At 35.8% G+C, this 13,582-nt stretch overlaps 2 protein-coding genes and 1 pseudogene across 5 annotated transcripts; 1 reads left to right on the top strand and 2 right to left on the bottom strand.

Annotated features, from left to right (window-relative positions):
* Positions 1–260: 260 nt before the first annotated feature.
* LOC127942733 (cold-inducible RNA-binding protein B-like) lies at positions 261–5,023 on the top strand. Of its 4 annotated transcripts, none has more exons than XR_008149384.1 (8): positions 261–415; positions 1,040–1,149; positions 1,241–1,347; positions 1,548–1,662; positions 1,812–2,004; positions 2,109–2,167; positions 4,270–4,356; positions 4,546–5,023. XR_008149384.1 is itself a non-coding variant. In XM_052538654.1 (7 exons), exons 2-7 carry the CDS (start codon positions 1,050–1,052, stop codon positions 2,506–2,508), a joined length of 588 nt encoding a protein of 195 aa, XP_052394614.1. In that variant the 5' UTR covers positions 261–415; positions 1,040–1,049; the 3' UTR covers positions 2,509–3,438. The 4 variants fall into 4 exon arrangements, 1 of the variants encoding a protein (XP_052394614.1); XR_008149386.1 differs by having other exon boundaries at positions 1,812–2,006; positions 2,104–2,167; XR_008149385.1 differs by lacking the exons at positions 4,270–4,356; positions 4,546–5,023 and adding an exon at positions 2,495–3,438 and having other exon boundaries at positions 1,812–2,006; positions 2,104–2,167.
* Positions 5,024–5,148: 125 nt separating this feature from the next.
* On the bottom strand, positions 5,149–8,639 carry LOC127942454 (mast cell protease 1A-like; annotated as a pseudogene).
* Positions 8,640–9,147: 508 nt separating this feature from the next.
* On the bottom strand, positions 9,148–12,265 carry LOC127942453 (granzyme E-like). Its single transcript, XM_052538154.1, has 3 exons — positions 12,117–12,265; positions 9,652–9,775; positions 9,148–9,462 (listed from the first exon to the last, which is right to left on the bottom strand). The coding sequence occupies exons 1-3, from the start codon at positions 12,263–12,265 to the stop codon at positions 9,148–9,150; spliced, it is 588 nt and encodes a 195-aa protein (XP_052394114.1).
* Between the last annotated feature and the right edge of the window lie 1,317 nt (positions 12,266–13,582).

The raw sequence follows: 13,582 nt of genomic DNA, 5'->3' as shown, positions 1-13,582 counted from the left end.
TTAATATGAATCAATTACCAATGTATTCGAGACCTTTGTTAACATTATTTTCATAGTACACAATATCCTTGAAAGAAAAACAGTATTTATCCTTTACTAGATTTACTAGATTGCAAATTAATTCTGCCAATTCCTTCCAAAACTTTTGTGTAATTTTACAATTAAAAAAAACGTGTTAACACCTCTCTCTTTTTTTTCTTTTTCTTTTTTTTTTTTAACAAAAAACAAAGAGCATAAATCATCAAGACAAAGGTCTTTATTCGTGTAAAACCCTGTGACGTGGCGCGATGTGAACACGCCCTCAGATCTGCAGTCACGTGGAGCCTTTAAACAGGCGCCATTTTCTGAGCAGGATCTATTCTGCCGCAGCCAGCGTCGAGTTCAGTTCTCTCTCTTTGTCTTCGAGAAAAAACAGGTAAGAAATATAGCCTCCTTGAGAGTTTTTGGTCTGAAATTAAAATACATTTTCTTCTGATGTTGCATTATATCGATGTATAGTTTGTAATGGTGGTTCATTAGTTGTATTTAAACGTTTTCGGTCTACTATCATATTAATAATTTTTAATGAAAAAAATGTATTCATTTTGCATCGTAACAGCTTATTTAATCGAAATTCGTCGAATGTAGTGTGTAAATGTTTCGAATTCTGTCGGATTTGATAGGTTTCTTTGTTCCTCGCATAAAGCGCCTCGTGACCTAGTTCTGCTGACCTACTTTTCACAGTATTGCCGTATGTAATAACGAATAGTTATTTCTCATACAATCTTTAAAAACTACGGTCAATAAAGATCTGAAAGCCGAAGTCAAACGGGTTTGACCCGATGAAACGTGTCTTTGTGGCAAAATGGCTGCAGCACGTTGCGAGGAAGACCAGGGTAGGGCAGAAAATGGCGTTTCCTTGATGCGCACTTTGAAATACGATCCGCGTGGCGCCGCGCAATAAACTGGTTTAGTCTTAACGGATCTTTTTTTTTTTTTTTTTTTTTGTATATATAAATATACATGTAAAAAAATTTTTTACAATTTTATTTTTCTGCAGTTTGTTCAACATGTCTGACGAGGGAAAGCTGTTCATTGGTGGTCTGAGCTATGATACCACAGAGCATTCCTTGGAAGAGGCATTCTCCAAATATGGATCAATTGCCAAAGGTTTGTCTGAAGTCACTTATGAGTTTTTTTTTTTTTTTTTTTTTTATGAACTCTTTCAGCGTTCTTTATTATATGGTTCTTTTTGCCTTAGTTGATGTCATCCGGGACCGTGAGACCGACCGTTCCAGAGGCTTTGGTTTTGTCACATTTGAAAATCCGGAGGATGCAAAGGATGCCATGGCTGCAATGAATGGAAAGGTAAGATTTTGAAACATTTTAGGGACGGAGAAAATTGTAACAATGTTTTAAGGTTTATTCCTAGGACTGAAAAACTGACCATTTTGATGCCTAGATGTGTACTAATAGTAACTAAACTGCAGGAAGTTAATGAATTAAACTGTGAATGCTTGAAGTCAGTTTCTTAACATTTAAATGCTTTTTTTTTTCTTTTTTTTCAGTCTGTTGATGGCCGCATGATTCGCGTTGATGAAGCTGGCAAATCTGGTAGACGGTCCGGTGGCTTCAGAGGAGGTCCTGGAGGTGGCGGCAGGGGAGGCTTCAGGGGTGGCCGAGGTAGAGGTTGATGTCAATGTTGAATGCGTAAGCATTCTGCATTGCACCCTGCATTCATTGCAGTCCTGGTGGCTTGCAATTACCATGACAGATCTTGCATAGTTTTTTTTTCATCTGTGCTTAACCCTTGTTTTTTGCACCCCCTGCAGGTGGTGGAGGATATGGTGGTGACAGGGGCTATGGTGGAGGTGACCGATCCTACAGTGGTGGCGATAGAGGCTATGGCGGAGGAGAGAGAAGCTACGGTGGTGGTGACCGTTCCTACAGCAGCGGTGGTGGTGGTGGATACTCCAGGAGTGGTGGATACTCTGGGGGTAGCGGCGGTGGATACAGGGATAATAGGTGAGGGATCTTTTACGTAAAGAGAGATTGTGCCCATAGAATAATTCTATAGGTGCTGTAACCGTGAGCACTTTAAATATGGCAAATATTACTTTTGGTTTTAGGAGTCAGGGGGGATATGACCGTTCCGGCGGATCCTACAGAGACAGCTACGACAGTTATGGTATGTATTGATGACTGTTCAGAATGACTAATTTTACTACACCATTACAGATCTTTAGAGTAATGTCTAGATCTAAGCAGAAAGACAAAACTGCCATTTTGAAACTTTAGAGTTCAGTCTACTTGGTTGCCTTTATCTTGGAGTTGCTGACCACAATCCAGAAAGATACATTACAAAATTAGCGACTAAAGTAGGTTTTGTGCACTTGATCAGTATTCAGTAAGACCTTGTTCAAAAAGAATCATGTCTTGGTGTCAGTTCACTGTTTGGAATGGATGTTCACCATGCTCCAGTGCCTTTACACTTTTGCCTACTTCTTGTCCTCAGCTTCACACGAGTAAAAAAAAAAAATCCTGATTGCAAGATCATCGCTTCGCTGGCTGTATTTAAAAAGATGCGCTCTTGGAAGACTTTTTGTTTTTTCTCTACATTTTGTGTTCTGATTCAAATGTTCTATTAAAGACTCCTTTTTTACTGTGTCAAGTATCCACAGGATGTTCCTCTCATTGAGGAGCTGCCTAATATCCATGAGCATTCACTTACTGTAAGAGTTTCAAGTTCTGTGAGGCTACCTGTATCTGCCATTTTATCTTGCGATTGTGTTATAGATGCTCACAGAGGTTTGAAACTGTCCTGATTTTTTTTTTTTTAAGTATGTGTTTAAGAAACTGTCTCTGAAACCATGCGTGAAAATTGACCTGTTCAACACAGCCTGATAGCTTCTACAACCAATTTCCTCAAAGATCTTTGGACCAATTTCTTAATATCGACTCAATGAAAGTGCTTAGGGGGGTATTTGCATTTAAACCATTTTAAAACGGCAGTTTCGCCACAAGAAAATATTCTAATCTGATCCTCCAATAGAAGCTTGATAAGCTGTGATGTTCTTTATGGCTCTTTGCCATCTCCATTTTGTGATGCATTCCTTTAGTGAAGCAAGGCAGGCATGTTGCGTTGGAGTTGACTCTGGCAAACCTCCTTGATGTTGCTAAAGATCTGTAAATATTCATTATCCAAAGAGTAAACCGCTTAAGTGGGTCATTCCACCTCACTTTAGGACTGAATCCCTGAGGTACTTTACTCTTTGAGCAGTCTAAATTTATTTTTTAAAGTATGCTCTACTGTGGACTGAACTTATCCTCTTAAATGTCAAGAATTTGTTCCTTGGAAAGAAATGTGCTCTGTTCTGTATATCAACACCTCCAGAATCCCTTTTTTCTTTTTGTATGAATCTGGCTTCATGAAGCCCATTAAAAAATGGTTGGAAAATGCTCTTTCGTTTGCATTCGATATTTAAAAAGCTCAGTATAAACCAGGGGAATGTCTTTGAGAGGCTAGTTGGGGATTTTACTATCTGGGTTTTAAATATTCTACATTAGGCAAATAAAACTTTAGTATTAGATAAGCAAACCAATTTAAAGATGATTAAAGCAAGCAATGGTTATGTGTAATGCTTCATTGGATCCAAGAGTTCTCTGCTAGCAGTTACGGAAATCAATGTCCTTGGAGAATGAAGTGTTGTGCCTTCCGACTCAAGAATCCTGAGATGAAAGCTGCTCTCTTGACTAGGTCAATTGTGGAGATAGGCCTGTAATGTGAGGTAAAACCTTTTGCTCTCCTGTACGCATTCTACAACAGTTCTCATTGTCCATGTTTTCTTCGAATGTTGCCTCGACCAGTGGCTATCTCCAGAATCCTTTCAGTCCTGTTCCACAGCCTAAGAAAAATACTTCCTGTACCTTGTAAAAAAAAAAAAAAAATGCATGACACTTTTTTTTTTTTAAGTGCACTCGTGTTTTGTGGAAAGTACCTCACATGGCCCTTTAAATGAGAGATTTTAAGTCCCTGTTCTGACTCCTAGTTTTTAAGCGCTTTATCAAAGATTATTTTTGATCAGATGTAGCCTTTGCGTCACCTCCTTGTCTTCAGTGATTCATTAAAAATGTCTGGTCCTTTTTTGTTTATAAATACTCAATTTTGTAAAATTATTACACTTAGTCTAGAAGTGTTTATGTAGTGTCTTATTGGATTTTTTTTTTTTTTTTTTAAATGCATGATTTGTTTCTATTTTCTGCATAGTAAAACAACTCTTTATCTTTCAGACTGACACTGGACATGTTGCATTTGGAAACTAGAGGAGCAAGCTGACCTTTTGAAATGAATTCATTTTCATGGCAAAGATGTGTGAGGTATACATCTGCTTGTAGATTCAAATCATTAACCATTGGTTTGATTTGGCTAATGGCCAGGTGTTCTGTTGAAGATTGATTTCTCAAACAATGATTGTGGTATTGGATGCTTTAGCTGTTTGAAATTGAATTTTTTTTTTTCTCCTTTCTGACATGACCTTTTAAAGTTACTTGGCTTTGTTTTTTCAGAGCTCATGGAAATCCCTAACCTGCAGATGAGATGGTCTCCACGAAAAGAAAGCTGAGGAGTTAACACATGCAGAAGATGAAAAATCAATCTTGTAACTAGATTAAACGTTACTGTATCCTGCTGAAAGGGGCTCCCTTTTTAAAGGCTTGAATGACAAATCGATTCAATAAATCTTTATGTACATAATTTTGTTTATTGGCAGTTTTTTTTATTCTGTGCAGTACACGTACCACAAGGTGGCAGTGGTGGCCAGCTATTGCACAAAAACTACAGAAAATGAAATGCTTAAGGCTTCAAAGGACAAATTTGTATATACACTTTATATATATAGTTTATACTATTTAAACGTGACTTGATTTAAACTTAAAAGGGTTCATTGTTTACAATAGTAGTTCGATAGTAGTTTCCTTACGGTTTCTTGTGACAAATTGAGCATGGAAACTTAAGCAACATGTACAATAAACTTAATTTATCTGTCTTTGTCTCCTGCTTTGTGCTCTTCTCTGACTGCCTCGGTGAGCTCTTTTGCTGGTAGAAGACTTATAGTTTGGAGTACTAAATGAAGGAAAACAAAAATTTTAGACTATTTTGTGTTGTCAGGTTTACAGACAAAACACTGATGGATTTTGGGATTTGTCATCCGGGGTTGGAACAAATGTTCCTGATATGTAGGCCTGATCTATCGTTTCTGGTGTTGTAGGTGACATCATGATGCTTTGAATCCATGGAAGGTACTGGGAGATGTGAATGTACCCTTTGAGGTAGCTTGCATTTGGCTTGTTTTTAGAAAATGATACAATTCCCTGTGCAACACCTCCACAAACAAGTGGACCCCCAGCGTCTCCCTGTGGATTATATCATTTAATTATTAGTAGGTCAAAATGAACTGATTTGTCAAATAATTTGTGAGTGGTGGCATTTGAAATACCATTGCTGGTCCAGTTGATCCCTTGGAGCACAGAGTGTCAGCCGTGCCACAGTTTTCAGAGTCTATCAGAGTCACATTCGTTTATTTGAGCACATTTGATGGAGACTCGTCATGGTATTGCTTCCAACCCCAACCCATGAACAGGCAGTTCTTTGAGATTTTTTCATTCTCATTTTTTGGCAGAGTGATAATACTCACAATTTTGTTCAAAGTTGCTGGAGTTTTAAGCTATATGAGAAGATGCAAAGTTCTTGCTTGAGTTAATAGCACTTATATTTGCTAACCATTTCATGAAAGGCAATTTTTGTAGGTGTGATTGTAATGAAATGGTTCAACATTGTATATTACCTTCAGAAGCATGATGTCATGACCTCTTCTCTTCATACTGAATTCTGGATGTGGAACGGGGTCTACCTCTATACCGTCAGGTAAAAAGTTGGTATCATTGACCCCCAAATAGATCATAAGATTACTAAAAATGACAAAAACAACAACAAATAAGTAAATAAATATAGACACCATAAAAGGCCAGATTTGCAATAAAGCTGTGTGACTCAGAGACATGACACCCATTCAAAGTGAGGGGGGCAAGTGGATTTTTAATGCAGCTTCCAAAAAAAAAAAAAAAAAAACCCTGATTAATATTTTCTACATTTAACACCAGTGTGTTTAGAACGTTCAGCAAGTCATATCATCAGCTGCTAAAATCAAGTCTGTGTTAGCTGGCTGGCTGGCGGTTTTTACAGCACTGCGCATTAACCAATACACACGATACTCACGCATGCAATGACCAATCAGAGGTGTTCAAAAGAGTCATCGCTGTAAAGCCAGTGTTTTCTTCACTGGCTCGCTGACTGAATACCTCTTGCGAATTCAGAAATAAGTGTAAAAGTTTTTACGAGTTTAAGTTTTTATCTGTGAGAATCAGTGATTTTAATGGATGTTTTTTTTTTTTTGGGAGGCTTGACCGACGAATCCGTGTATCATTCGTTCTTTCGTTTTTCTAATTGAAACCAAAAATGGAAAAATAAAAAAACGACTTGTTTTTTTAAAAATCTGTTTCCAAAACCAAAATGAAAAAAAAAAACGGAAAAGCTTCGTTTTCCGATTTTCAAATTTGTGCTAATATCAAAAATAAAATAAAAAACGGATAACAAGCGTGTCTTTCACTTTGGTGTTTTCGTCTGATGCCAGTTAGTGACGGTCGTTCTTGAATGATTCGGTCATTTTAAATGAATCTTTAATGTGACTCGGGAAGAACGAGTCGTCTCGGGGAGTGATTCGTTCAGTCGCGCATGCGCAAAATTATATCGTTAAAGTAAATGTATAAATTCAAGAGTGGGGGTAAAGGAGTGGGACCTTAAGAGCAGAAAATGCACCTTCTATCTCAATAAAAAAAAAGCTTCATATAATTTTTTATATTTTTAATGAAAGACCTTTTTATACTATTCATCATTCTTTGAACCATTAAAGAAGAAACTGCATTTTATTTTCTGGGTTAAAAATAATAGTAATAATAATAATGGACACCAAAGTACACGGACCCATTAGACATGGTTAGGTTATATATAGATATAGTTAGATTAGGTTAGATTCCCTTAATTTCGATCTCTTTACTTAACAATTTGAATAGACTACTTTAGTAAATACTAGCCTACTATTGCTATGCTGACTGGAATCTTTCCTGGAATGCAGTTTAAATGTTGTTCTGTTATCATTTTCAAAGTAAACTACGCAAGTGATTCATTCCTCAACTAAACACTATAGTATTTATGGTCCCACTTCATATTAGGTGGCCTTAACTACTATGTACTTACATAAAAAATAAGTATAATGTACTTGTTGTGTTCATATTGTATTGTAAAACACTTTTGCTGCTATTGAGGTGGGACAGGGGTAAGGTTAGGGAGAGGGTTGGAGGTATGGGTAAGTTTAAGGGTGGGTTAAGGTGTAAAGTATGGGTCAGCAGTGTAATTATAAATGTAATTACAGAAATTTAATACAGATGTAATTACATGTCGTTTTTTTTTAAATATAAGTACAATGTAAAAATGTATGTACACAATAAGTACATTGTAATAAATTATGAATTAAAATGTAAGTACATAGTAGTTAAGGCCACTTAATATAAAGTGGGTCCTTTATAAATATGTTACATTTAAAATGCATTCCAGCAAAAATTTAAGTCAGCATAATCAAAGCTTGATTTGCATTTACAGCAGGCTATTATTTGCAAAAGTATTCAGAACGTTAAGTAAAGAGAACAAAATAAAGAAAAAAAAATGTAAACATATAAAAATATAACCAATTATAGAAGGCTAATAATAATAAACAAATATTACAGGGAAAAGATGATCAGTTAATGGACAAGATTGTAGGATGGATAAAAATGTTTTCTTGTAGGCCTATTTTATATTATGCTGATAAACTTCATTTGAATGCTGACTATCTCACGTAATACAGCCCGGTAGCCAAGTCCTATGTTATAATAATTTAATAATTAAATATTTTCTGTAATAAATCATATAATAATGTCGTTCCCTCAACATAAGAAGTAGTGGCCACGAGAAATGGATATCGTTCCCTCAACATAGCATCTTGAGGCCACAACGTAAGATTGCCGTTACCTCTAATTTTTTTATTTATTTATTATTATTATTAATATTATTATTATCTGTACTTTGACTCCTGCTTTCTGCTCCTCCCTGGCTTCCTTGGTCAACTTTTTGGCTGATAGATGATTTAATAGGTTTTCAGCTAGCAGCCTATAGTAAAGGCATCTAGAAATAGGCTACTAAAGACATTTAATGAAGTAATAAATGCAAAAAATAATCTCCACTGTATACACTAAATATTAACATTTATGATGCATTCGGCGGCTGCAGGTTTACACTGTTGCTTTAAGATCTGATGCATATATCTTATGATCTTACACATCAAGTACTGGACAAGACTTTAAAACACACAAACTGTTAACCTTTCTGATAAAAGTATAAAATATGATCATTTCACCTACCTTTTTTTACAGCTGGCAGCTGTCATCACATAATCCTCTCGTACCAAAAAACCACCACATGTTTGTTTTGATATCTTGTCACGAATGTAGACCATGTAGGGTCGACTGTGGGGAATAGAGACTTTACCTCCAACGATGCCATCATGCATGGAGAAACATGAAAAAAGAAGAGTTTAGTTTTATTAAACATGCTCAACAGCATATTTTGATCATAAGTCAGAGCATTGAAACATGCAACTAAGATTCAATAATTTTTCATTCAATTAAATATTATTATTATTATCTGTAGTTTGAGTCCTGCTTTCTGCTGCTCCCTTGTTATTATAGTCAACTTTTTGGCTGATAGATGATTCAAATATAGTATAGAATTCTAGAAAAACTGAAGTTCAAATTTTGGGTACCAGACAGGACTTGGTTTTTATCAGGTTTTGGGGTCAAATGTCCGGGGGTTGGATCTAGCATTCCAGGCTGGGAAACTTGATCTAACATAGCTGGCACGTCCAGCATCATTATGCTCTGAATCCAAGAAAGGTAGTGGGATATATGAGTGTATGCTGTGAGGTGGTCTGCATTCCTCTTGTTTTTGGAAAAATACACAATTCCCTGTGCAACACCTCCACAAACAAGTGGACCCCCAGAGTCTCCCTGTGGATTATATCATTTGATTATTAGTGTATCACAGTGGACTGACACTGATACATCATACAGTAGATAAGAATTTGTGAGTGGTCTCACTTGAAATACCATTGCTGGTCCAGTTGATCCCTCGGAGCACAGAGTGTCAGCCATGCCACAGTTTTCAGAGTCTATCAGAGTCACGCTTGCTTCTTTGAGCACATTTGATGGAGACTCGTCATGGTATTTCTTCCAGCCCCAACCCATGACCAGGCAGTCCTTTGAGATTTCTTCTTTCTCAGTTTTTGGCAAAGCAATAATATTCACAATTTTGTTCAAAGTTGCTGGAGTTTTAAGCTTTATGAGAAGATGCAAAGTTTTTGCTTGAGTTAATAGAACCTATAATTCTAGCAGTGTTTTTCTGAAATTTACTTGAATTTTAAAGTTGAGCAAAAATATATTCTGCAAATGTCAAAAAAAAAATTATCATAAAAGGCCATTTTTCTAGGTGTGATTGTAATGAAATTGTTCAACATTATATATTACCTTTAGAAGCATGATGTCATGATCTGTTCTCATCATATTGAATTTTGGATGTGGAACGGGATCTACCTCTATACCGTTATGTAAAAAAGTGGTGTAATGGACCCCCAAATAGACCATAAGATGACTAAAAATGACAAAAAACAAACACAAATCATTAAAAAACAAGACATCATAACAGCCAGATTTACAAAGTTATTAATATTTAAAATACAGCAACATGACTGTCGCTTTGAATGTCAAAAGTCACCAATGTAAAATACACTCAACATTCAGTAATATTATCGATATGACTGCACTGTTACTATTGGGTGAGAACAAAATTTAAACTGAATTAGGCTAAATAATGACTTGTTTTCTGCAGAGCTGATTTATAGATGAATCACTTCTTGAAACATCGGCACTTATTGGACTCAAATGAATCACCATTGAACTGACTTGAGCTTCATACCAACTAGTGCTGGGTTTGAGTCCACCTAAGTCGAGTCCAAGTCTTTAGCCAATCGAGTCCAAAATGGGCCAAGTCGGACTCAAATCTGAGTCCCAAAGAGCTGAGTCCTACTCCAACAAAACTCTATTATTTATTAGTATCTTAACATAGTTTTAACCTTTGAAACTAGAAAAACGCAATGCCCATTTAAATGTAACAAAAGCAAACCTCTATTGTTTCGTGCCAATTTGATTTTTTTTTTATTAATAATTTGTGTCCTTCTTTGCTTAGCAAATTTAAAGTTATGTAACAGAATTTATGGCTGAATTGATTTATGTATTATGACATATTTCTGAGTGAAACAGGTTTTGCAATCTGACAAATCAAAGGGCGAGACTTGACTTTATTCATCAGCAAAGTAAATGTATAAATTCTAGAGTGGGGTTAAAGGAGTGGGACCTTAAGAGCACAAAATACACATTTATCTAAAAAAAAAAAGAAAAGAAATATTTATATAATGTTTACGATTTTTAATTAAATATACTTTTTGAATAATGAAAATTAGTTTGTGTCTGCTTTTTCTATTCATCAGTGTTTGAAACCATTAAAGAAACCGCATTTTAATTTCTGAGTTAAAAAAATAAATACAATTAAATTAATGGACACCAAAATACACGGACCCTTTAGACAGAGCATTTAAAATTTATTCTTGGATGAATATGAGGCTCTGAGGGATAACCTAGTCTGTCCAATGGCACACACTGTCTACAAAAGCTCTACATATACTTTCCATAAGTCACAGGCAACTGACACCTGTTTTATTTTTTTATGTATTTATAGTTAGGCTACATGAATTACAATAAATTATATTATGTCAAGAATAATTGATGACAGGCCGTTGAATTATTAGAAAATAATGCACAAGGTGATTAACTATTGCCACAGAGGTGTTAGAAAAAATTTTTTTCGTGTTTTTTTTAAGCCAGAAACTGCCACTAATACAAAAAGCAAAAAAAAAAAAAAGCAAAATAAACTAATGTTATAAAACATTCTAAAGCTTACTGAAGTCAAGTTAACACTCTAAGTATTACTTACAAGCTAAATGATAAATAAATATATTACTCAAAAATTAAAAAGTTATTTTTTTCTACAGCTAGTAGCCTAGTAGAGGCTTCTAGAAAATGCCTTTAAATTTAAAGACATTCATGAAGTAATCAATGTAAAAAATAATCTTCACTGTATACATTGAATACAGATGATTCTTATTAAAGTTAATATGTGATTCAGTCAAGAGCAGTGAGTGATTTTATCCTTTTCTTTTGTTTGATTAACATTTATGATACAGTCGGCGGCTGCAGGTTTACGGTGTTGCTTTAAGATCTGAAGCATATATCTTATGATCTTACACATCTGTATTTTTCCCAACAGTTCAAGTTCACTTAAGTCAAAACTGACTGCATTTACATGGATAGTCTCCAAGACGGGCATTTTGACATTACTTATTGTGTGAGTGTGTAGCAATAACAGAACATAAGAGAACTTAAACGAAGGAGAGCACAGCATTCATACGATGACTATGAGGCACGTTATTCTGTGAGCTCCCTTTCAGTGAGTGAGCACAAGAGACCTGTCGGCTTTCAAGTACTGGACAAGACTTTAAAACATGCAAATACTGAATATCACTTTTGTGATAATGCATTGAGTCAATAAAATTTCCGTCTACTCTCCCTGGACTCGGTTGGACTCTCGGACAGAGTCCAAGAGGCTCAAGTCTGAGTCAAATCAGAGGAAAAATTGCATCTTCTAACAATTTTTTATAAATAAATGAGTCTTTTAAAAAACTTTACTCAAGTCTGAACTCGAGTCCGAGTACCCCAACTCTAATAAAGACATTGCTGCCTTCGGTAGAACTGCTTATAGCTGAATTGAACTTGTTTCAAGATAGATTAAATTTATACTGTCATTAAACTGACCTGAACCAACACCAAACTGTTTACGCTTTCTGATGTATAGTATAAAATATGATAATTTCACCTACCTTTGTTTACAGCTGGCAGCTGTCATCACATAATCCTCTCTTACCAAAAAACCACCACATGTTTGTTTTGATATCTTGTCACGAATGTAGACCATGTAGGGTCGACTGTAGGGAACGGAGACTTTACCGCCAACGATGCCATCATGCATGGAGAAACATGAAAACAGAAGAGTTTAGTTCTATTAAACTGTTCAACAGCTTATTCTGGGCATTGAAACATGAAGCTAAGATTATTAAAGTCTGTATTTTTGTTATTTTTCTATTATTATTATTTTTATCTGTACTTTGACTCCTGCATTCTGCTCCTCCCTGGCTTCCTTAGTTAACTTTTTGGCTGATAGATGATATAATACAGTTTAGGGTTCTAGACAAAATGAAGAAAAAAAATGCACTGATTTTAGATACCAGACAAGACTTGGTGTTTATCAGGTTTTGGGGTCAAATGTCCGGGTGTTGGTTCTAAATCCAGCTTGCCCTTCCATGTATTACATTGCTGCTGAGTAGGTGATTTCATTTCGTCATAAATCCACGAAAGGTAGTGGGAAATATGAGTGTAGGCTGTGAGGTGGTGGTCTGCACTGGAAAAAGACACAATTCCATGTGCAACACCTCCACAAACAAGTGGACCCCCAGAGTCTCCCTGTGGATTATATCAATGGATTATTAGTGTATCATAATGCACTGACACTGATACATCATACAGTAGATAAGAATTTGTGAGTGGTAGCACTTGAAATACCAGTGCTGGTCCAGTTGATCCCTCGGAGCACAGAGTGTCAGTCGTGCTACAGTTTTCAGAGTCTATAAGAGTCACGTTTGCTTCTTTGAGCACATTTGATGGAGACTCTTCACGAAATTTCTTCGAGCCCCAACCCATGACCAGGCAGTTACTTGAGATTTTTTCATTCTCAGGATTTGGAAAAGTGATAGTTTTCACAAATTTGCTCAAAGATACTGGGGTTTTGAGCTGAAAGAGAAGATAACCCCATGTAAAGATAATGCATTCATTACAAGTGATAAAATTACATAGCCAAACTTCTTCATTCAAACTTGACATTCTTCAAATGTCAAAAATTTCCTATCATGAAAGGCCATAGGTGTGATGGGGTTGAAATTGTTCAACATTATATATTACCTGTAGAAGCATGATGTCATGACCTGCACTCTCCATACTGAATTTTGGATGTGGAATGGGATCTACCTTTATACCGTCAGGTAAAAAGTTGGTGTCATGGACCCCCACAAATACCTCAAGATGATTAATCCTTAAGATTAAAATTTTTCATTAAATTCAATCCTTTTTTCCCAATTGTTAGATAACTGCACTAAGTCAGTATAACCTTTCTGACAAAAGTATAAAATATGATAATTTCACCTACCTTGGTTTACAGCTGGCAGCTGTCATCACATAATCCTCTCTTACCAAAAAACCACCACATGATTGTTTTGTTTTATTGTCACGAATG

The sequence above is a fragment of the Carassius gibelio genome, chromosome A22 (assembly GCF_023724105.1).
Source record: "Carassius gibelio isolate Cgi1373 ecotype wild population from Czech Republic chromosome A22, carGib1.2-hapl.c, whole genome shotgun sequence".
Lineage (NCBI taxonomy): Eukaryota > Metazoa > Chordata > Actinopteri > Cypriniformes > Cyprinidae > Carassius > Carassius gibelio.
Note: the sequence above shows the minus strand (reverse complement) of the source record. Positions and strands in the feature narration are given on the sequence as shown.